This window comes from Jaculus jaculus, chromosome 17 (genome assembly GCF_020740685.1).
Source record: "Jaculus jaculus isolate mJacJac1 chromosome 17, mJacJac1.mat.Y.cur, whole genome shotgun sequence".
Taxonomy (NCBI): Eukaryota; Metazoa; Chordata; class Mammalia; order Rodentia; family Dipodidae; genus Jaculus; species Jaculus jaculus.
In genome coordinates this window covers 23147463-23171338 of record NC_059118.1, presented here as the reverse complement: position 1 = coordinate 23171338, position 23876 = coordinate 23147463, and the positions used below count along the sequence as shown (strand labels likewise).

At 43.5% G+C, this 23876-nt stretch overlaps 2 protein-coding genes across 3 annotated transcripts in view; one reads left to right on the top strand and one right to left on the bottom strand.

The window, feature by feature from the left end:
- Acad11 (acyl-CoA dehydrogenase family member 11) overlaps positions 1–23876 on the top strand; it is a 76617-nt gene that overhangs the window by 29384 nt on the left and 23357 nt on the right. Inside the window, exons 10-13 of the mRNA XM_004664330.2 lie at positions 3077–3154; positions 6296–6434; positions 12269–12376; positions 14246–14344. Coding sequence (XP_004664387.2) covers positions 3077–3154; positions 6296–6434; positions 12269–12376; positions 14246–14344 — 424 coding nt within the window. The remainder of the gene's footprint in view (positions 1–3076; positions 3155–6295; positions 6435–12268; positions 12377–14245; positions 14345–23876) is intronic.
- Positions 15515–20916, bottom strand: Ackr4 (atypical chemokine receptor 4). Of its 2 annotated transcripts, XM_045136347.1 has the most exons (3): positions 20491–20916; positions 19292–19326; positions 15515–17069 (listed from the first exon to the last, which is right to left on the bottom strand). In XM_045136347.1, exons 1-3 carry the CDS (start codon positions 20585–20587, stop codon positions 16002–16004), a joined length of 1200 nt encoding a protein of 399 aa, XP_044992282.1. In that variant the 5' UTR covers positions 20588–20916; the 3' UTR covers positions 15515–16001. The 2 variants fall into 2 exon arrangements, with proteins under 2 accessions (XP_044992282.1, XP_004664386.2); XM_004664329.2 differs by lacking the exon at positions 19292–19326 and having other exon boundaries at positions 20491–20520.

Genomic DNA, 23876 nt, shown 5'->3' with positions numbered 1-23876 from the left:
TGCACATGCATGCAGAGACCAGAGGAAAACACAAGGTGTTCTCTATTGTTCCTTTGAATTCTTTCCTTTGCAAAGGAAACTCTCACTGAACCTGGACCTGTCATTTTGGTTAGATTGGCCAATGAGCCTCAGCAATTCTCTGGTCCCTTCCCCTGCACAGGACTGGAGTTGTGGCACACATGGCCATGCCCAGCTCTTTATGTGGGAGCTAAGGATCAAATTCTGGATGCCCCGGGCTCTCATGCTGGCACAGCAAATGCTGTCGCTGCTGAGCCCTTTCCGTGATCTTTTGGAGCATGAAGTGAGAACGTAGCCCATTATGCCTGAAAACTCTAAAAGCCAGTCCTTCCTATTCAGACTGATAAGAGATCCCAAAAGGGCACCCAGAGCAGGAAGCAGCAGCAGGATGTGCTGTGAGCACGCTTGTCACACAGTGACAACGGGGCCTCGCTTTTGTGCTGGGGGCAGCCATGAACTGCTGACTATTTCTATCAGGCTTAGGGTTAAATTATGAAATTATGTGTGGAGTCAGATTGAAGATTCTGTGCTCCAAATAGTACATCAGATAATAGGTCAGGAAGTGGCGTGTTGATGGTGGAATTTGCCAAGGCTGACCACACACCAGCACATTTTCTACGTTTTCAGATTCTTGGTGCTACTTAGGGGGTCCCCTCATTTCCTTGCTCATAGTTTACCTCCTCGCTGCAGTGCTTCAGAATATAGTTCCCCTTTGTTCTGCCTCTTCTGTGGGGCAGAGACACGCTGAATACGCCTCTGTTCGGCCATCTTGGCTCCTCTGCCTTTCTGCTTTTGTCTTCCACCAGCGTAGGTTTTTGTTGTTGTTGTTGTTGTTGTTGTTGTTTATAGGTAGGGTCTCACTCTAGCTCAGGCTGACCTGGATTCACTATGGAGTCTCAGGGTGTCCTCAAACTCATGGCGATCCTCCTACCTCTGCCTCCCAAGTGCTGGGATTAAAGGGGTGAGCCACCATGCCCGGCTCACACCAGCGTAGTTTTTAAGCCAGGGTCTTGCTATGTTAGCCAACATGTCTAATTCCTGGGCTTACTGATCCTCCTGCCTCAGCTTCCCATGCAGCTGCGACTGTAGGGGTACACCACCACACCAGGATTAAGAATTTAGTTTTCTTCCTTCTATGGAGTATTTTATTCTTAATCCTGGTATAACACAGTGCATTTTCCATTCTCTAAATAGGTAGGGTTCCGAATATGCAGCATTAAATAACTACGTAAACACTGGCATGATTTAATTTCCCAGAGCAGTAGTACCATGAAGAGATAGTCAAGCGCCGAGGAAATTGTAAATGTATTGCGCAATATATTTATTACCAAACACAATGGCGTTGACTATTTTTGTGGCAGTATGGGGGATAGGAATGATAAACAACCCAAACAGGAAATCTTCCGATTTAACCGACTTCCTGACAGAAATGGCAAGAGTTCTTTATCGTGGTGCTTTTGAAAGTGCAGCGCTTTGCTCCTTGGAGTTTTTACCAAACACAGCAATATCCTGGAGCAGGCATGCCTTGAGGAAGGGAACACCAGGGCCGCTGCTTATAACACTGTATTTTAATGGAACATTTTTGTTAAGTAATTTGATAATATGCATGAAGAATTTCAACCACCCTTACAGCCTTGAATCCAGTCATTGTATTAGCCTGTGTGCTGAAGTTGTAGGTACAGAGATGCTATAAACATTTATATTAAATATAAGTATATCTCAGTGGCTCAGTGGTTAAAAGTGTTTACTTGCAAAGCCTGCTAGCCCAAGTTCAATTCCCCGGTTCTCACATGGAGCCAGATGCACAAGGTGGCACACGCATCTGGAGTTCATTTCCAGGGGCTAGAGGCCCTTGAGTACCTATTTGCTATCTGCCTCATTGTCTTCCCTCCATTCCTCCTTTTTCTCCTCCTCCTCTCTGTCTCTCTCTCTCCCCTCTCTTTTTTCTCACTCCTCCCTCCACGCTCCCTCCTGAGAACTTCTTCCCTAATTGTAGTGCTTTTATTTTGTCCTGATTCTTTTTTTAAAATTTTATTTATTTATTTGAGAGAGAGAGAGAGAGAGGGACAAAATGGGCGCACCAGGGCCTCCAGGCACGGCACAACAAAGGAACTCCAGACGTGTGTGCCCCCTTGTGCATCTGGCTTATGTGGGTCCTGGAGAGTTGAACCGGGATCCTTTGACTTTGCAGGCAAACGCCTTAACCCCTAAGCCATCTCTCCACCCTTGTCCTGATTCTTGAAAGGTAGTGTTGTGTTCTGTTGTGTCGTATTGTGAGGCAAGGTCTTGCTATGTAATAGCTCAGACTAGCCTTGAACTCACAAACCTGCCTCAGCCTCCCAAGTATTGGGGTACAGGTGTGTGCCACCATGGTTGGCAGATACTTCTCATTAATTTAAGACATTCTCTCATTGATTTTTGGCTTTACTTGTTATTGTGGGGAGTCAGCTCCCAATCTTAAGTAATTATCATATATCTTGCTTTATTTCCCACGTTTCCCTAAGAGGTTGCCTTTCTCTTTGATATCCTACAGTTTTACTTGTTCTGGCTTTATTGTTCTTTCTTTAAAAAAAAAAAAAAAGATTTTACTTTTTTGAGAGAGAAGGAAAGAAAGAGGCAAGATAGAGACAGAATGGGCATGCCAGAGCCGTCAGCAGCTGCAAACGAACTCCAGGCCCAAGAATACAATGTAGATGATTCTAGGAGGAGTACACTCAGTGTTCTCCTCTGACCTCTGCATGACTGTTCACGGGACACACACACACCCAAAAAGAGAAAAAAATATAGTACTAGCCACCAGCCAGGCATAGTGACCTAAAATTCCAGCACTCAGGAGGGTGATATGGGAGAGTTGTAAGTTCCAGGTTAGCCTGGGCTACATAGAAAGCCCTTGACTCAAACACACACACACGTACAGAGAGTGAGTGAGAGATTGAGATTACTGGTTTAGCATCAGCTGAAAAGTTTCTCTATTTAAAAATACCTTAGCTGTTAGCAGTTTATTACACTGTTTGCTTTGTATGTATTAACTTAAGGGACTTTTTTCTATTATTATAAGGAGGTATTAGAATACTACACCCAAGAAGAGAAGTCAGTGGAGAAGTGGAGACAGCCTTTAGTGATTGATAAACTCAAGGTAAGTAAAACCTTTCACACTGGAAAACTCATACATAAGTGTTTTTGTAGCCCCTGAGTTCTGTATTGTTGTCACTTTATTGTGATATAGGTAAGGGAGAGCTATGTCAGTAGTGAGTGGGTTTTGTTTCTCTTTTTGGGATAGAGTCCCACTGTGTAACCCTGGCTGGCCTGGAACTCCCAGTGTACACCAGGCTGGCTTCAAACTTGTGAGGATCCTTCTGCTTCTGCCTTCCCAGTGCTGGATTACAAGTGGGGTTACTCATGCTTCACTAATAATATTTTTTAATTTTTATTTTTATTTATTTATTTGAGAGCGACAGACACAGAGAGAAAGACAGATAGAGGGAGAGAGAGAATGGGCACGCCAGGCCTTCCAGCCTCTGCAAACGAACTCCAGACGCATGCACCCCCTTGTGCATCTGGCTAACGTGGGACCTGGGGAACCGAGCCTCGAACCAGGGTCCTTAGGCTTCACAGGCAAGCGCTTAATCGCTAAGCCATCTCTCCAGCCCACTAATAATATTTTTAAAATAAAGTTAAGAAAAATCAAATCTAGGCAGGATGTGATGTCTCATATCAATAATCCCAGAACTTGGAAGGCTGGGGCCCAAGGGTGGCTGCAAGTAGTTGGAGACTAACCTGGGCCATATAGTGAATCCAGGCCAGCCAGGATATAGTGTGAGAGACCCTTTCTCCCAAACATAAATAAATAAATAAATCTGTACTATGTAAATTGGGCTATATGGTATTCTGTGTGTGGTATTTGATGAAGAAAGACTCTTGGGCTATTAAAGAAACAAACATAAGGGTTGCAAGGAGGGCTTAGCAGTTAAAGCATTTGCTTGCTAAGCCAAAGGACCCAGGTTCGATTCCCCAGGACCCACATTAGCCAGTTGCACAATGGGGGGTGCATGCATCTGCAGTGGCTGGAGGCCCTGGCGTGCCCATATTCTCTTTCCCTCTCTCTCTCTCTCTTTCTCTGTCAAATAAATAAAAATATTTTTAAAAAACTGAAAAGACAAGCGTAAGCTCAGAACTGCTCATTATCGTCCATCTCTAAACTGAGAGTAAAGTCAGATTGAGGTAGGTGGAGGCGGTTGTAGCTGAGGGAAGAGCGCCTGTCTGGCTTGCACAAAACCCTGGGTTTGTCTTCAACAAGGGCGAAGGGGACAAAACAAGATATTTGGATTTAATCTTCTTTTTTTTTTTTTTAAAAAAAATTTTTTTTTTACATTTATTTATTTGAGAGCGACAGACACAGAAAGACAGAGGGAGAGAGAGAGAGAATGGGCGCGCCAGGGCTTTCAGCCACTGCAAACGAACTCCAGACGCGTGCGCCCCCTTGTGCATCTGGCTAACGTGGGACCTGGGGAACCGAGCCTCAAACCGGGGTCCTTAGGCTTCACAGGCAAGCGCTTAACCACTAAGCCATCTCTCCAGCCCATAATCTTCATTTTATCTCACCAGTAACACATGTAAGAAACTGAAAGACATGATGTATTTGACATAATTATGCTCAAATGTGAGACACTTTATAATGTTCTGATTTAATAAGAAGCTTTAGTAAGTAAGTAAATTTAGCTTTTGGACAAACCTAAGGAAGCCTGGAGGAAAAGACTTCCTTACATGGTTAAAGTATTGATTTGTAATGCACTAGAACCAGTTGATTTAACACAAATGTTTTTAAATTTCAAGAAGCATAAGCACGTACAAAACCTGTCAGCCCAGGTTCAATTCCATCACCATTCACACATATAGGAAAAGGTAGAACAAGCCAGGCATGGTGCACACGCCTTTGATCCCAGCACTTGGGAGGCAGAGGTAGGTGGGGTGCCATGAGTTCAAGGCCACCCTGAGACTACATGGTGAATTCCAAGTCAGCCTGGGCTAGAGACCCCATCTTGAAAAAAAAAGGGGGGGGAGGAATCTCAAATAAATTTACAAACTCCCTTTAGCTCAAGTTGCTCTCACTCTTATTTGGAGAATCTGCTTTATTTTACAGATGGCAGAGAAAATAGAGGAGAACCCAGATACATTGATAAGAAAAGAGGAGGGCTGGAGGGATGGCTTAGTGGTTAAGGCATAAGCCAGATGCACAAGGTGATAAGAAAAGAAGACAGCTGACTCCCCAGCACAAGAGGTGACACCACTACCACATCTGCCAGGGCCCAGGAGAAACTGAGAGGAAGTCAGGACATGAATACTGCTCTTACTGCTAGCCTGACAACCAGTGCTAGGGTGATAGTAATAGATACAGTAATCAGTCAGAATTATCAAAGCAGAAATCCAGAGGCTACAAAGAACTCAACACTAAATCAGAGTTCCAACAGGCCTGCCATGGCTCAGGGAAGATTGTGGAATAGTGAACAAAAAGACTGTGAGAGCCACAGAGTGGGTAGGAATACCCTGAGGCATGGTCCCCCAGTACCCACAGGGACTGATTGAGGCCTTCAGGAACCCACAGAGAACTAACTGCACTGAGGAAGGTCCTTGGGGTAACTGGAGCTGGGACCATGGGGTAAAAGAATATAACCTGTTATGCTAGAGGGATGGCTTAGCGTTTAAGGTGTTTTCCTGCAAAGCCAAAGGACCCAGGTTCAACTCCCAGGACCCACATTAGCCAGATGCACAAGGTGGCACATACATCTGGAGTTCGTTTGCAGTGGCTAGAGGCCCTGGCACATCCATTCTCTCTCTCTCTCTCCTCTCCTCTTTCTCTGTCAAATAAATAAATAAAATGTTTTTTAAAAAACATTACAAAAATTTTTAGGGCTGGAGAGATGGCTTAGCGGTTAGGCGCTTGCCTATGAAGCCTAAGGACCCGGGTTTGAGGCTTGATTCTCCAGTACCCACGTAAGCCAGATGCACAAGGTGGCGCATACATCTGGAGTTCGTTTGCAGTGGCTGGAGACCCTGGTGTGCTCATTCTCGCTCTCTCTCTCTCTCTCTCTGCCTCTTTCTGTTGCTCTCAAATAATAAAAATAAACAAAACATTTAAAAAAATTTTAAATAAAATGGAAAAGAAATACAACTTTTCAAAACAAGAAAAAAAAAAAAAGGATAAGCACTGATATCTTTTAGGAATAAGTCACTTTGAGCCGTGGTCAGTTCTGACCGCTTTTGCTGATTGTCTTGACAGGAAATGGCCAAAGCAGAGGGCCTCTGGAACTTGTTCCTGCCAGCTGAGAGCGGCCTCAGCCAGGTGGACTACGCCCTGATTGCTGAAGAGACAGGAAAATGCTCTTTTGCTCCAGATGTCTTCAACTGCCAAGCACCAGGTTGCCACATCCATCGAGAATGGTTTTCTCTGATATTTTGAGCAGTGTTTAAATGTCTTTATTATAAGGAAGTTAATTTATAGATCTTGCTCTAATTTTACAATTACTTTGATTTAAGTGTAAAAGCAAATCTGAGGTTCTCATTGGGCTATTGCTTTGCTCATCCTCCTTACAGTAAGGGGATTGGTGAAGAGAAGCAGCTGCCAAGGGACTGCTGTGTAGGGGTTCTGATTCCTAGCTGGGGATTGGATATGGCTGTGGCTAGTGGGAATGGATAGAAAGTTCCAGAGCTTTGCCTTGTCTCACTAACTCTCCACTCACTTCTGATTGCTTGTTGTGTGCCGGCCACTGTTGTAGGTCATTGTGACTGAATAAAATACACAGTGACCCTTGCCTTCAAGGATATAATTCTCTCTTAAAATGTAACTTAACACAATAATTCTGAAGATGAAAAGTATTTGAAAGCAAATAGCAGAGTATGGGAGCTCTGGATGCTGAAAGAAGGAGAAAATGGGAATGGTTGGATAAACTTCATTGAGAAAATAGCTTTCAATAAAAGCTTAAAGGGGTGTTTGATTTAGCCATGCTCATGTCTAGAGAAGAGATTTTTATAGCAGAAAGAACAAACATTACCAAGGCAGAAATAGTATGACTGATATAGTCTAGGAGTAGCAAAGAAGGCCAGTGGGGCTAAGCACAGAATGGCAGAAGTTGATTCGAGAAATGAGCCTCGGGTGTCGGGCCCTTAGAGCAGGTAAGGGTCTACTCTCTCAGGAAGACGAAGCGCCATGGGAGATTTTGGCAGAGTAGTTACAACTTGTAGCCGTCACATTGGTTGCTATACTGGGAACTGGCTGAAGGTGGGAAGCCGGGCGTCTGTATCAGCACCACCTTGAGAGATAGCGCTGGTTTATATGGGACAGTAACAGAGCAGGGAGAGGCAAATGGAAAGATTCTAAATGTATTTTTTATGAGAGGGAGGGGAAGAGAAAATTGGTGCTCCAAGGCCTTCAGCCACTGCAATTGAACTCCAGATGGGGCACCACCTTGTGCACATGTGCGACCTTGTGCATGTGTCTTGTGCATCTGGCTTACGTGGGATCTGGGGAGTCAAACACGGGACCTTAGGCTTTGCAGGCAAGTACCTTAACCACGAAGCCATCTCTCCAGCCCCTAAATGTATTTTTTATTAAAGAGAGAACACACCAGGAGCTCTTGCAGCTGTAAATGAACTCCAAACACAGGCGCCACTTTGTGCCTGAGCTGTGCCTGTGACTTACTGTGGAGGCTGGGGAATTGAACCCAGGGCAATGGGTTTTGCAAGCCAGGTAGTGTCTTTAACCTCTGAGCCATCTCCCCAGCCCCCTAAGTAGACTCTGAATCAGAGTCTGATTAGCTGTGGGGTATTAATGGGGGAGAGGCGGGTGCTGTGAGGTTACTTGTGAAAAATCAGAAAGACAATGCAAAGAAGGCTAAACCTGGAATGCTGTCTATAGGAGGTTTTCTCAAACACGAATGATACAACTGCGTAAGAACTTTTGAAAGCATCGTATCCCCAGGCTGTATCCCTCCAGATTCTGAATCGGTATTTCTAGACATTCTCAGGATGTTTTTTCTTTTGTTTGTTTGCTTTCAAGGTAGGGTATCACTCTAGCCCAGGCTCACCTGGTACTCACTCTGTAGTCCCAGGCTTGTTTTGAACTCATGGCGATCCTCCTACCTCTGCCTCCCGGGTGCTGGGATTAAAGGTGTGAGCCACCATGTCCTGCTTCAGGGTATCTTTTGTCCTCCAAATTACTCTGGTTATTCTGATGCTACTGGCCAGGGACTAGAATTTGATCTGCTGTGGTGATTGTGGCAGGATACCCTATAGTGTCCCTTCACAACTCAGGCCTCACTATTGCATTTTTTGCTTTTTGTCTGGCCTAAGTGCTGGGGCTCTCCTCCAAAGAGTTAATGAAATGATAAGTGACCAGGGAGAGGTACATAGTTTTATGTTGGATTTCTGAGCAAAAATGACCTGTGGAGTTAGCAAAGTGACTCCCTGCTGGATTGTGACCCTCTGGTCTTTGGCAGGATTAAGATAGCTCATAGATTTCTGCTAATGATAGAGCTTCTCCCTAATATGTTTTCCCTGTCTAAATACTGACTTACCAAATTGCTGCCATACTACATTGTAAGATAATAACTGAGGCTACTGTAAAAGAAATCTGTCCTCAGGGAAGACAGAGAAAGAGAGAGTGAGTGAGAGATAATGGGTGCACCAGGGCCTCTAGTCACTGCAGACAAACTCCAGACACATGCATCACTTTGTGCATCTTGCATATCATGGGTACTAGGGAATCTAACCTAGGTTGTTGGGCTTTGCAGGCAGACATCTTAACTGCTGAGCCATCTCTCCAGCGCAATTCTTTTTTTTTTTTTTTTGAGGCATGGTCTCACTCTAGCTCAGACTAACCTGAAACTCATTCAGTAGTTCCAGGCTGGCCAGCCTCACACTTATGAAGATCCTCCTACTGCTGCCTCCCAAGTTCTGGGATTAAAGCCATGCACCACCATACCCAGTTTCATCTCAATTCTTAAAGATATTTCAAAATACTACATAGGTTGAATGATATTGTGGGAGTGGAAATGAACTAGTAATCCTCTAGCTTAAAACTTTCATTACCCTTTCTAGTAAAAAATATGTTTTATATTGTGACTTTGGTACGTAGCAATATAGTTTTACATTTGGGTTTATGAATGGATGGATAAATATTCCTGAAACATAGGCTTTATGAAATGGCACTTTCCTTACTAATGTAGAATTCTGATATCTTCCACAGAAAGAAGTGGAAAAAAGACAAAATTTAAAAAAAAACATATGCTCTCTAGAATCTAGTGTGTTTTAGTCTATTTTTGGTTTTTAGAGAATGCTAGCCAATTTCATTAGTATAGTTTCAGGATACATTAATTGGTCATAATATAGCAAGTAATGCTATCAAAAATTTTCTGGTTTTTTGTTTTTGTTTTGTTTTGTTTTTTTTCAAGGGTCTCACTCTAGCTCAGGCTGACATGGAATTCACTATGTAGTCTCAGGGTGACCTCGAAATCACAGTAGTTTTACTAACTCTGCCTCCCAAGTGCTGGGATTAGGGGTGTGCACCATGATGCCTGGCTTAGAAAACTTTCTTATAAATGAAAACTCGGCCATTAATTTTCCACTTATCTGTGAATTAATTTGTGATTTACTTTTTTCTAGTATTAAAATTTCATGAGTATTAGTTTTCTCTGTTTAAATTATATCACAAAGTTATTGAAAATTTAAAATCAGACAGGGAAGTTAATTTCTGACTATAGAATAATTAAGCAACCCTCTTAAGTAAAGGCATAAAGCTGGAAAGCTAGGCGTTTTCTTTTTTGTGGTGGAACTGTACAAGCCTTGGAAATTGTTTCTGGAGTGTTTTCAAAGCAGATTAAAGAGGGTGTAACTGGTGCTGAGTAAATTTTTTGGGAGGATTCATAAGTTAGGAATGATTAATTTCTCCCCCAGCTTCACAAATGCTTTATCTACAAAAGCTTGTGGGTAACATGTACTCTTCCAGCTTGCCTTTTTCCCACTCAGTGAGTCATGTGATATTGCATATGAGAATGCTTAAGGTACAAATTTCAATCCCAAATTTACTAGAAAATTTAAGACTTTGGGCTATTTTTTTTTGAGATAGGTTCTCACTCTAGTCCAGACTGGCCTGGAATTCACTATGTAGTCTCAGGGTGGCCTCAAACTCAAAGCTATCCTCCTACCTCTGCCTCCCAAGTGCTGGGATCAAAAGCATTTGCTACCACGCCCACCTTAAATTTTTTTATGAGAAAAAAATTTTTATAGAATACGCAGGTGTATTTTCTGAGCTGATAAATTAAAATCTTGCCACCTTCTCAGATTGATCTGATAATTTGTTGTTTTTTGTTGTTGTTGTTGTTATTGTTTTTGAGACAGGATTTCATGGAGCCCAGGCTGGCCTCAGACTTGCTTTTGTAGCTGAGGATAGTCTTGAACTCCTGATCTTCCTGCCCCTATCCTTTAAGTGCTGGGCTTACAAGTGTAGGCCACCATGACCAGCTTAATTCTGGAAATATTTATCTTATTTGAACTATAACAAGTAATAGTGAACTTAAAGGAAACAAGTTCATTACACTTGAAGACTTGGTTTCTCACTTGTTTTAAAAGAATGTGCCAACCTCCTAGGAATTGTGTGCCTCTTAACGTAATACTGGCTCTGCTAGGAGTGTCTGGACAGAGAACAAACATAGTTTGAAAGACTTAACTTACACGTACATTTTCATAGGCATTTCATCAACTGTCCTTACTAAGTGACATAAATAACTCTTCCTTAAAATCTTGAGCAATCTATGTATCAGAGAAAGGTTTCAGGCAGTACTTTTTTGAAATTTTGTGTGATTGAAGATCAGAGGAAAGTGTCTAGAGCCTTTTGCCTGTGGCACACAGGAAGCATTCTTTTCAGCTGAGGGACATGAGATAGGGTGTCGTGTACTGGGCAGCGCCCTTCAAGTTTGGACAGGATCTGCGCGGTTTTCTACTGCTGTCTTCCAGGACAAGGATATTCTGTCTGTTGTGTGCTTGAGAGAGGAGCTGCCGCTTTTCTAGGAAGAAAGGACACACAGACGATGATCTACGATAGAGCACACACCTGCAACCCCAGTACTCAAGGACAGAGGCAGGAGGATCTCCAGTCTGTTCTACGTAGCAAGTTCCAGGCCAGCCAGGGCTACATGGCAAGGCCCCGTCTCAAAGCAAATGCGAACAGCTGTGTCAGAGGCGAACACAGATGTGCTATGTGCATTCAGAAGGAGGTGTTTCAGAGTGAGCAGCTAGACACTGGGGAGTCTTGTAGAGACGGTGTCTCGTCAGCAGGACCTGACTTGAGAAGACATCGGAGAGAAGGCCTGGTCCAAACAAGCTGTGGAAGTTAGAGCACACGGGGTGTGTCTGTGAGACAGCACAATCACATACACTTAGCTCGGAGGCTCAACAGGCCCTGCAGTGTGAATTAGGCCCCAGAGCCTTTTAGTCACACTTGGCATGTATGTTCCAGGAGCCTTTAAGTCCCATGGCACAGCTTGCCGGGTTTGAGACACAGCAAGGCAAGGTTTAAGGCAGGAGTGGTTTACTTCAGTTTTAATTGCAACCAGACCTCGTTAAAGCCAAAGGGTGAACAGGGCATGTGTCTGCTGGTTAGAACGTGTTAAATAAATGTGCACTGACTGCCATGCACTCTAGAGCATGTCCCCATTGTAAATTATTCATGTATGTTTCAGAATATTTTCATTAACAAAGATTTGGTTCAAAAAGATACACATTGCTGGATATGGTGGTACATGCTTTTAATACCATCACTTGGGAATTAGAGGTAGGAGTATGGCTGACTTCAAGGCCAGCCTGGAACCAAAGAGTGAGTTCTAGGTTAGCCTAGGCTAGAGTGAGTGCCTTTAAAAAAAACCAACAATAGGGCTGGAGAGATGACTTAGCAGTTAAGGCGCTTACCTGCAAAGCCAAAGGACCTCAGTTCGATTCCCCAGAACCCATGTAAGCCAGATGCACAAGGTGGCACATGCGTCTGGAGTTCGTTTGCAGGGGCTGGAGGCCCTGGCATACCCATTCTCTCTTTCTGTCTGTTTCTCTCTCTCCTGCTCTTTCCCTCTCTCAAATAAATAAAAAATATTTTTAAAAACTAAAACAAAAAGATACATGTCTATGTTACCTTCATAACATTGTGGATCTCACACATTGGCAGAATTTTAGGTGTAAAACAAATGCGTTTTCCTCTTATGTGCAGACACAGGAAACATGGAGGTGCTGCACCTATATGGAAGTGAGGAACAGAAGCAGCAGTGGCTGGAGCCTCTGCTTCGAGGGGATATAACCTCGGCCTTCTGTATGACAGGTAAAGCAAACCAAGGTCTTCTCTTATGCAATTAGCCAGCCAGCCTGTGGCTGTTTTGGATGAGTGGAAGCCCTGTGGGATGTGGATGTTGAGCCAACTTTGCTCATGGCCAGGAATGTGTTTGTTTTGAGCCTGGCTTTGTGTGTTAGTATTTTAAAGTATGGGGGATATAATACTGCTCCCCTGTGGGAGTATATTAGATGACTCTTTTCCAGTAGCTTTCACATGACCAGCAGAGGAAACATAGTCTCATAGTCTTTTAACTTGTACTTGTCTTTAAATTTGCCCTATGTTGATCTGAAATGTTCATCCTTCTGATAAAGTTATATGAATACAAAATATTCAACTATTCCATAGCCCTAGAAAAATAATAGAACTTTCACCAATACTGGGAATATGGCTCAAATCATAATCATGTGAGAAAACAAAACATATTAATAAAAGTGGTCTTGGTACACCTTGAATATAAGAAAATAGTAATTAAGAATTATTATTATTATTATTATTATTATTATTTTGGTTTTTCAAGGTAAGGTTTCACTCTAGCCCAGGCTCACCTGGAATTCACTATGGAGTCTCAGGGTGGCCTCGAACTCACGGCGATCCTCCTACCTCTGCCTCCCATAGTGCTGGGATTAAAGGCGTGCGCCACCATGCCCAGCTAAGAATTATTTTTAAAAACATTTTTATTGGGCTGGAGAGATGGCTTAGTGGTTAAGTTGCTTGCCTGCAAAGCCTAAGGAGCCATGTTCAATTCCCTAGTACCCATGTAAAGCCAGATGCACAAAAATGGTGCATGCATCTGGCATTTATTTGCAGTGACTAGAGGCCCTGACACATCCTCCCTCCCTTTCTCACCCTCCTTGAAAATAAATTTAAAAATTCTCATTTCTTTGAGAGAAAGAGACAGAAAAAGAGACAGAAAATTAAGAGAGTGAATATGGGCACACCAGAGCCTCCTGCTGCTGCAAATGAACTCCAGATGCAGGTGCCACTATGTACATCTGGTTTCATGTGGGTACTGGGGAATCAAACCCAGGCCATCAGGATTTGCAAGCAAGCGCCTTTAACCATTGAGCAATCTCTCCAGCCCCAGAATTCTTTAAAAGACAAAAACAATTGTCTATAATTTAAAGCGTTTTCAATAATGAGCATATTTTATGATTTTCCATACCAGTTTATACTAACAAGCGTTCTTCCTACTTAACTCAGTAAGGGCAGTTATTGAACGCCGACAGAAGGACACATTGTTTACAAGTGTCAGTTGGAGGAACCAGAACAAGTGCTCAGCGCCTTCCTCAGAGGAGTTCGAGTTTTAGAACCCTAAGGACTCATTTGAAAGCAGCATGTGAACAAGGGCAGATTAACATGAGAGCTGGTTGCTAAGTGCCACACAGTAAAGCAGTTATTCCAGGGAACCCAGTGGAACACTTCCTGGAGAGCGGAAGTGTCGAGCAGGCTCTGATAGTGAAGGTATGTAAGCTGCTGGAAGCATTCCCAAAGGAACTCGCAAACACAGGGAGCAATTACTGATGATAGTGGACTTATGGTAGGGAAGTTGGCTTGCCAACATGTAGTACAAATTTCCACTGCGGAAAGTAAAAACCAACATCGTATGTACTTTTAGTGGCAGAACGTGCTTCCGTGTGGGAGCCAAGAGCAGCACAGTTATGGATGCTCATCCCTGCACTCCGCCTACTTCACCCTTCATTCTTCCAACTCCCCTAATCAGATGCCTGGAGCGTGTAGGTTAGGGGGAAAGGAAGATAAAAGGACTAGGCTAGGATGCATCTGTCCTCAAAGAACTTTTACCCCCTTACCTAAGCCTCTATCTGCCTGCCTGTAAACTCGGGCTTTGTTCCTTTATAGAGCCCGACGTTGCGTCAAGTGATGCCACAAACATTGAGTGTACAATCCTGCGAGATGGAGATAGTTATATTGTTCATGGCAAGAAATGGTGGAGCAGTGGTGAGTGTTCAACATGGGTTTTTATACTCAACAGGTTGACCCTGTGTGCTAGAATGATGGTATGATCTGTAGTTGTTAGCTTCATGATTGTAACTCTTTAAGCTCTGCCACTGCAAGCATTTTCAAAGTTAGAAATAGTAGGTAAGAGGAAAAGTCATTCGATAGCTGCACATGTTGCTAACAATAATTTACTGTGGTTTCTGATCAGTGGTAGAACACAGGCTGAGCATGTACCAGGCTCTGGGTTCAACATCAGCATCAGTAATAATAACAAATTGTGGTACATATGTTTGTTGCTCAAGGCACATGTTTAAATGAAAAGCACCTTTTGTACATAGGGTGATATGGTTGTTCATCCAGTCTCAGCAGTAGGCTCAGATAAGTAGATGGGTTTTTTAGGAAGTTATAAAATTGGAATCTAAATAACTATGATGATCTGAAGATTGTTTTCAGAATATATATGATAAGCACAGTATTTACTAGGATAATTTTCTTTAGCTATTATTAAAGAAATTTGATGTCTCGGGAGCAAATTACACACTTAGGAGCTTAACTGTGGTGGTTTGATTCATGTGTCCCCATAAACTTAGTTGTTCTGAATGCTAGGTTCCTAGCTGATGGAGATTTGGGAATTAACACTTCCTGGAGGGAGTGTATTATTGGGGTTGGGCTTATGGGCGTTATAGCCAATTTCCCCTTGCCAGTGTTTGGCACACTCTCCTGTTCCTATTATCCACCTTATGTTGGCCAGGGGGTGATGTCCACCCTCTGCTCATGCCATCATTTCCCCTGCCATCATGGAGCTTCCCCTGGAGCCTATAAGCCAAAATGAACCTCTTTTTTTCTCCCACAAGCTGTTTTTGGTTGGGTGATTTCTATCACCAATGCGAACCTGACTGCGACATTACCAGAGTGTGTGAAACGCTCAAAAGAGCTCATGGGTGTTTACCTTGATGGAAGGCTGGGGGTGGTAATTTTTTTTTTCTAAGACCTCATAAAGTTCTTCCAAATTAACAAATTGAAGATTCATGTTAAGTTTCACTGCACAGCTATTCAAGGATTAAAAATATGCAGGGAAATTGTTTTTATGTTAAAAGTTAGGCTATTAAAATAATTACAAGTGACTTAGCATAGGCCTCTTTGCAGTTTTAGATAGATGGGTATTTTTTATTTTATTTTTTATTACAAATTCATAGGAAATTACAAAGATAGTACAGGATGGTCCCAGGTACCTATTAACCCATGGCTAAATCTTTTGATTTATCTTACATCATTACAGTATAATATCAAAACCAAGAAGTTGAACTTCACACAGCATACAGAGATCAACATCATTATGTCACATGTAGATTGGGGTAACCACTACTGTATTCAATATACAAAACTACCCCATCATCACAAAGCTCTCTCTTTTCATAGCACAGCACTTTCATTCCTGTCTGTCCCTACTGTTGGTATGGATCATTAATTCTAATGTTCGTGTTTTATCTGTTTATTGTTTCCTCTTGGTAGCTTATTTCTTCTCCACCCCCTTCTTTGTTATAAAGCTGTAGTAACAGTGATTTTCGACATTCGCATCTCAGAATCATGCAAATATTTTGTCTGAGGGAGAAAGATCACCCATGTGTATCCAAGCGAAAGGCAGACAGTTTTTCATTTAAATTGTAAAAGAACTGGTCGGCTCAGTGGGACCCTCAGAATCAAAAGGAATTTCCTCCACATTCCGTCTCTGTCTCCTCCAGGAGCCATACTTCTTGGCCACTTTCATGACATAGTTTTTAAATGAGGCCCCCACGAAGACATAGAGGACCGGGTTGAGGCAGCTGTGGAAGAGCGCGATGCTCTCTGTGACTTGGATGGCAACATCAATGCGCTTGCTCATGGCACAGCTGGTGATCAGGGAGTAGATGGTGTCTATGGCTTGGCAGAACTTGACAATGTTATAAGGCAGCTGAGTGACAATGAAAACTACAACCACTGTGAGCAGAACTTTGAGGGGCCGAGACTTTTTAATGTTCGGCGTCTTGATGAGTGTCCTGGCCGTGATGAAATAGCACACCCCCATGACGAGGAAGGGGACCACAAATCCGATGCAGATCTCCAGCATCTGGATGGATGCTTTCAGTGATGTTCCTAGGTAGTGGGGAAAGATGGGAGTGCACCTGGTGGTGTGATTCACCGTGTAAAACATGAGCTGGGGTATACTCAGCAAGATGGCAGCCATCCAGACACAGCAACAGATGACCCAGCAAGGTCTCCCTGCTCCTGACTGGCTGGGGGCCTTGGTTACCGCCCAATACCTGTCTATGCTGATACAAGCCAGAAACTGCATGCCAGAGACAAAGTTCACTGTGTACACGGCCGAAGTTACTTTGCACATCACTTTGCCTAAAATCCACCCATGAACTGCATTGACTGCCCAGAAAGGCAGAGTGAATAGCAGGAGCAGATCTGCCACAGCCAAATTCAGGATGTACACATCTGTTTTGGTTCTCTGCTTCTTGTAATAGGCATAAATTGCCACAACTACAGAATTACCTGCAAGTCCAATGATAAAAGCTATTGTGAAGAAGGTAGGGAGGAAAACTTTTGCAAATTGCCGGACCTCTTCTTTTATGCAGATCACTTCGTACTGACTGTAGTCATGGGTGTCATTCATTTCGTTTTCCTCATAGTAGTAATCTGGTTCTGCTGACTGGTTCTGCTCCAGGGCCATGGCTCCAGTCTAGACGGCAGAAAGAATACAGGATACTCATTCATTTTTGCGTTGCTTTAAAGGAAAAAACCTTTCACCCAAGCACTGTTTTGCTCTTCCCCCAGAGAATTTATTATGGCTGTCACATATGTGAGCCTGAATCTCATACTCTGAAAAGCTTTAATGAGGGCCACAGTGAAGAATGTCCCTGGATTGGTCACCCATCCTTTGTTCTTACAAGTCTGAGTGCCAGATCTAGAATTTGCACACAGCCGATAGACATTACCCCAGGGGGATTTTCTTACTTACTAAACCCTAATTAAAATTGATGACTTTTATGGAAATACAGTTTCTTGAGACATGAAAATTTCATCGGGTTTCAAATAAAGTGAGCAAAGAGTGTTCTAATTTTTACATATATAACTTAGTTTTGTGAAGCATATCCACAATAAATGTAAAAATTAAAATAAGTAGGTGATCCTCCATACGCCTGTTTCTCTCCCTAGAGCTTGTCTTTACAAAGCCTACTTTCCCTTTCCTGCATTATTTTTTACTTCTATCTCTTAATAAAAGTTACCAACTCTGATCCCCTCAAAATTAAATAAGTTTTTTTTTACTTTAAAAATATATTTGTTTCAATTTTTACATTTATGTTACTTATAAATTTAAATTAAGTAAATTATCTCAATAGTTGCCCTGAATTTCACTAGTCAGCTTTTGTAAAACAAAGCCTTATTTAGTCATCTTGCCTCCAAAATCTGTCAGTACTTGCTTACTGTGTGTCATTTGTCCTTTTCTGTTTTTGTTTTTTGAGGTAGGGTCTCACTCTAGCTCAGGCCAACCCGGAATTCACTATGTGGTCTAAGGGTGGCCTTGAACTCATGTTGTTACTTCTACCTCTAGAGCCTTCCAAGTGCTGGGATTAAAGGCTTTGGCTACCATACCCAGTTTACGCTGTTGTCTTTTTGTTTTTTGGTTTTTTTTTTTTTTTTTCTTTTTTGAGGTTGGGTCTCACTCTAGCCCAGACTGACCTGGAATTCACACTGTATTTGTTTTTTGGGTCTCATTGTGTAGCCCCTAGGCTGGCCTCAAACAATCCCACTGCCCCAAGTTTCCAAGTGCTGGGACTACAGGCATGAATGAGCCACTGTGTCCAGACTATAAGTTCTGATCTTACTTTCCAATTAAGTCTTGAACCTGCCAGCCCTTCCAGCCAGCACTCCTGTGTCCTCCGCACAGTGTGACGCTCCTGTTTCTTCCCTGGCTTTCTGCAATGTCTTCTTTGCTGGAATCCTGTCATCTTAACCTTTTTACCACCTCCTGGTCAAAGACATTTTTTTTAAATTGTCGCTAGAGTGAGAGTTCTGTCCCTAAATTACCGACCTGCCACCTCCTTGCTTATAAGGCTCCTTACCTGGAAGACCAATTTCCCTGAATGACAACCCAACCTCCTTAGCATGATAGCCAAGGCTCCCTGCAGAAGATGGTCCACCTGCAGCCCCGTCCCTGGGTTCTCCACAGAACGCAGTGTCTTGCTGAGTTCCCGCTGCTGCCTGGCACACGCCTTGCCACACCACACCGCTCTGTCGTTGCACAGCTGTTCCTCTAGCCAACACTATTCCCTGCCTGTCCTTTAAGAGTCAGCTCCTACTCAGGTAGCTTGGATGTGGCCTTCTGACCCTATACAGGCATCCTAGAGAACTGACCCCATCCTATGAAAAAGATGTATCTCTTGGGCCGGAGAGATGGCTTAGCAGTTAAGGCATTTGCCTGCAAAGCCAAAGGACCCAGGTTCAAATCCCTAACACCCATGTAAGCCAGATGCACAAGGTGGTGTATGCATCTGGACTTGGTTTGCGGTGGCTGGAGGCCCTGGTGTGTCCTCTCTCTCTCTCTCTCTCTCTCTCCCTCCCCCCCCCGTAAAATAAATAAAATAAAATAAAATAAAGATGTATCTCTAATCTTACTCCGCTAGGCTTTAAGTTCTTTGAAGTATGAGCTATTTGACATGGTTGTAATTAAAGCCTGATGAGCCAGCTGGCTGCTCAGCCACTGAAGACTTTGCCAGCAGGTATAAAGCTGGTATTCTGGAAAGAACATATATTGGCCAGTAGCACCCCATTGTACTAAGATAAGCTTGCACAGAATTCCCAGGTTTTAAAATTATAATGACTTGTAATGTTTTTAGAGACAATATTTTAAACAGTGTGCTAACTAATAGTTTAGTTTCAAAAGAAAAGTTTTAAACTTACCCTGTTTTGAAGGAGTAAAGCAGGATGAAGGTGACCTTCCATAGAAGAAATACCATGTAAAATTATTTTATTATGCAAAACCCAAGTTTGAGTGATTTACAATGACTATTTTTATCCTGAAGTTATTTGAAAAGTTCTAATGTGTAAGATGACTGCAGTCTTCTTTTTATACATCAGTTATTAACACAATATGAACTCTGTTCATCCTCTCAGTCACCACAACCTAATAATAAAGAATAATGTGGCCAAGCTGGCCGTGGTGGTTGCACATCTTTAATCCCAGCACTGGGGAAGCAGAGGTAGGAGGATCGCCATGAGTTCAAGGCCACTCTGAGACTACATAGTCAGGTCAGCCTGAGCTAGAATGAGACCCTACCTTGAAAAACAAAACAAAACAAACAACCACAACAACAAAAAAGAATGTGCCCAGATGATATATTAAGGGGGGATTCATTGTTCAATGTGAGTAAGAATAGAAATGGAGACTGGGAGTGATGGCTCAGTGGTTGTTTGCCTGTAAAGCCTAAGGACCTGGGTTTGAGTCCCCAGTATCCACGTAAGCCAGATGCACAACGTGGTGCATGCGTCTAGAGTTCCTATGCAGTGGCTAGAAGCCCTGGTGTGCCCATTCTTTCTCTCTCTCTCTCTCCCCCTCCCCTTCCTCTTTCTCTCTCTGAAGTAAATAAATGAATAAAGTTTTAAAAAAGAGTTGCTAAGGCACACTATTTATAGCTGGGTGTGGTAGTGTGTACACCTTTAATCTCAGCACTCAGGAGGCAGAGGTAGGAGGATTGCTGTGAGTTTGAAGCCATTCTGGGCTAGAGTGAGACCCTACCTCAAAAAAAAAAAAAAAAAAGAATATGAATGAAATTATTTGAGCAATAATCCTCTGTCAGCTAGCAAGAAAGTCATTTAAGTGTTTCCGTAATTATTTTGAGAACAAGTAATGTTTTTAAGCAAAAAGATAATAAAATAAGGGAAAGCCTATTTTCTCTTCAACAAAGTTTTATAGACAAGCATTGATATTAAAATTCTCTTCTGATTTTTTTTGGGAGATTAACGTGCATGTAAGTATGTAGACATATATGCATCAAATCCCCCCATAGGTAAAGACACATGATCTTTGGCTTTTCCAAAAAAATGGATTTTAAACAAAAAATGAATCCCAGTCAGAATGAAAAAAGGAAAAAGGAACAAACCTGCTTCCGTCCCAGAGAAGAGAAGAGAAGAGCAGCGGGTCTCCAGAGCAGAGGAGAGCCAAAGGACTTCTCTAAGTCGGGCTGCTTTTGTTTTCATTTATACCACGCCTTATCTTGGATCTACGAGAGCTTTCCTGAAATATAACCTTGTCAGCTCTTAATCTTTTACTTCATGCAAAAACCTTCCCGTGGAGTTACTCCAAATTCTGAAGTGTGCCAGGATACAAATTTAAAAGAATTCCATTTTGTTTCCAAAGCTGCAGAACTGTCAGAGTTTCCAGTCAGCTGAAGGGAACAGGACGGGGAGAGCAGCTGGGGGGCTGACTGCTGAGCCGAGGGAGGGCCTCAGAGCACCCAAAGAGGAAAGCTCTAGAAGTGGCTTTGTCTAGGAGAGAAACTCAAACTGATTTTAGCCCAAAAGGATATCTTTTCTGACAATCCAATGATCAAAGACAAAACCCCGAGGGATCATAAAGCATTTATTGCAGAACTTCATATTTGCATGCTGAGTCATTTAAAATTGTTGAACAGCTCCTGATTCCCATGTACAATGTTGCTGTGAGCCAAAGAATGTCTTCTCCCAGGGCCTTTGATTTTTTTTTTTTTTTTTTTTTTGTCCAGGGCCAGAGTAGGAACCTGCAGAATCCTGTCTGAGGAGGCTATTGATTTTCTCAATCTTCCAAATAAACGCAAGTCAGAGAAGGGAGGGAGAAGAGTGTGGTGTTGCTCCTCGTGGTCTCGAACTTGCCTCACTCACATTTGCATACCACTGCCTTATTTATCTTCTCATGGGAGGCCAGCCTCCGCGTCCACCTGCAGAGTTTATTTTAGACACCATGCCTCTCTTCTCTTCAAAGATTGGCCTAGTCTTTGTGTTCATTTATGCAAAAGAGGCTTGCTATATCTGCCTTCATCCTTTATCTTTCCACCTTCGGTCTGGGAGTCAGGCTTGCCTCCTCTCTGCTCCTGTTTCATCCCGGCTCTGTGAGGAATGAATCCAGCTCTGCCTGCAGGTGAACCAGCTCCACCTGGGTCTGTGCATGCGCTGACTTCCACGTCTACTTGCCCCCATAGCAAAGGCTGTGCTTGACGGTGCCGAGAGAGGAGCGTAGCTGGTGCTCCCAAGCAGCCCCCACGCCGCGGTTCCCCGTGCTGCACAGATGCTTGTACGTCCACGGTCACTGCGGCGCGATACACAGCACCGAGTCAGGGAATCAGGCAAGGGGGCCCTCGGTAGATGAGTGGCTAGAGAACATGTGGAGCAGGCAGAGTGCTTACGTACCTTGCAGGAATCCCTGGGTTCAGTCCCTAGCACTACATAAACCAAGCGTGACGATACACTCCTGTAATCCCACCACTTGGAAGGCCGAGGTAGGAGGACCGGGAGCAGGGCTGCATTGCAAGTTCAAGGCCAGTCTGGAATGGCAGAGGGGAGACAGAATGCAGAGAGAACTCTCATGATTCCTCTTGAGTGGTACTTAGGTTTTGTACATATAGGCACACTCAGGATAGGAAAGTGGAGGGGTGAATACTTGGGAAGAGGAGGGGGGCTGATGGGCTAGGACGGGAGAGCAGGAAAGGGTGATAGGGACGCATGTGGCCAAAGTATGTGATATACTCCAGTGCAAATGTCGTCGTGAAACCTGATCCCGTGTACAACAAATACAACTAACAGTTCTTTTATTTATTTATTTGAGAGCGACAGGCAGAGAGAGAGAGAGAAAGAGACAGAGAGAGTGGGCGTGCCAGGGCCTCCAGCCACCGCAAACGAACTCCAGATGCATGCAGCCCCTTGTGAACCTGGCTAACATGAGTCTTGGGAAATCAAGCCGCGAACCGCGGTCCTTACGCTTCACAGCAAGCACTTAACCGCTAAGCCATCTCTCCAGCCCTAACAGTTTGTTTAAAGAGGTGTCTCATACCAATGCTGGTCATTCTTCTACACCTTCTGTAGGACACTCCTTTTCGTGCTGTCCTGCCTGGTCCAGACTCCCCAGCACCCCCTTCTCTTGTCTCTTCATCTTCTGTGCACCAGGGCCGGAGGCAGTAAACAGACAACATTCTACTGAATGTTTACAGCAGCTTTGAGATGGCACAGATCTGCCTCTTCACCCCGGTCTCACTTGCTCCTTTGCCTGCGCTCTCCCCATTTCCTTGTTGTTTTAGAGCAAAGCAGCCCCGGTCCTAATCGGGACCTTCGTGCGGCCCTCACCTCTGTCTAGAATGTGCTTTCTCTCAATCTCTGCAAGGCTTGCCCCTTATCTCTTGCCAGGGTTTGTTATTGTACCACCTGTTTACTGAGTAGTCCCTGACGATTCTATTTAAATCAGTCCTCATCCACCTGCACCTGTCCCAGCCCACCTTACCCAGGGCACTTCTCGGGCCGCGGCGGATGATGTCATTTGCACCGTTCTCTGCCAGCTGTCTCTCCCTGCGCACCACCGCATAAGCTTCTTCAGGCGATGCGCTCTCAACACCTAGAATAGAACCTGACGCACACTGAGCATCCAGGAAATATTTTTAAATCAGTACTTTACTTAATAAAAATCCTACTTTCCCTTTTGACATTACCCCATTTCATTTGTCTTCTTTTTCTTTTTGTTATTATTATTAGTTGCGTACACAGTGTGTATACAGCCATGTTGGTGCCATCAACAGCCTCCTCCCTGTCCTCCCCCGCTCCACATTTTGATGCTGTCGCTCATTTATGAGTGATCTTCAGCCGCAGCCTTCGTGGTTACCAGTTACATAACCTTTCAAGTCTCATTCAGCACGCGGTACTGGATGTGGGTCTTGGCACATAGTGTTGCTCCTGCCCAAAGTCCTCCGCCATCCCCCTTTGCATTCCTAACTCCTTCCGGCTTAGGCCTCAGACTCAGTCAGACTTTACAGTTAGTAAGGAACCCTTCAGATTAGACGAGAAGTGTCTTTTATGTACTCCCCTAGGACCAGCACTCTCTGTGACTGGTACGTAATAAATCATCTCCCTCAACTGTCTTGTGTCCTGCTGTATTCTCAACGTCCAGCTTGATGTCTCACTCCCAGCACCAGCCTGTGAATCATAAATGCAAGAGCCAACCGACCAGTCAGTGTTTTAAGTAACAGCTTCCTCAAACAATGTGTTTTGCATTAGAGCTGAAATCTTGATTTCACATCTTCAGTATTAAACTATTTCCATTTTACCACATCTCTAGTACTTAAGAGTATGTACATTTCCTTTCTCTTGTTTGCTCCACCCCAAGCAAGCACAAACTTTCTTGTAAATCATTTATAATGCTACAATAATCAGCTTTTTGCAAGCTCAAACACATACTTAGCCCTCGGGGCAGAAAGGGCATCAGGATTGGGCTGCTGTGTCTTCTAGTGCCATGTGTTGAGTCACACCT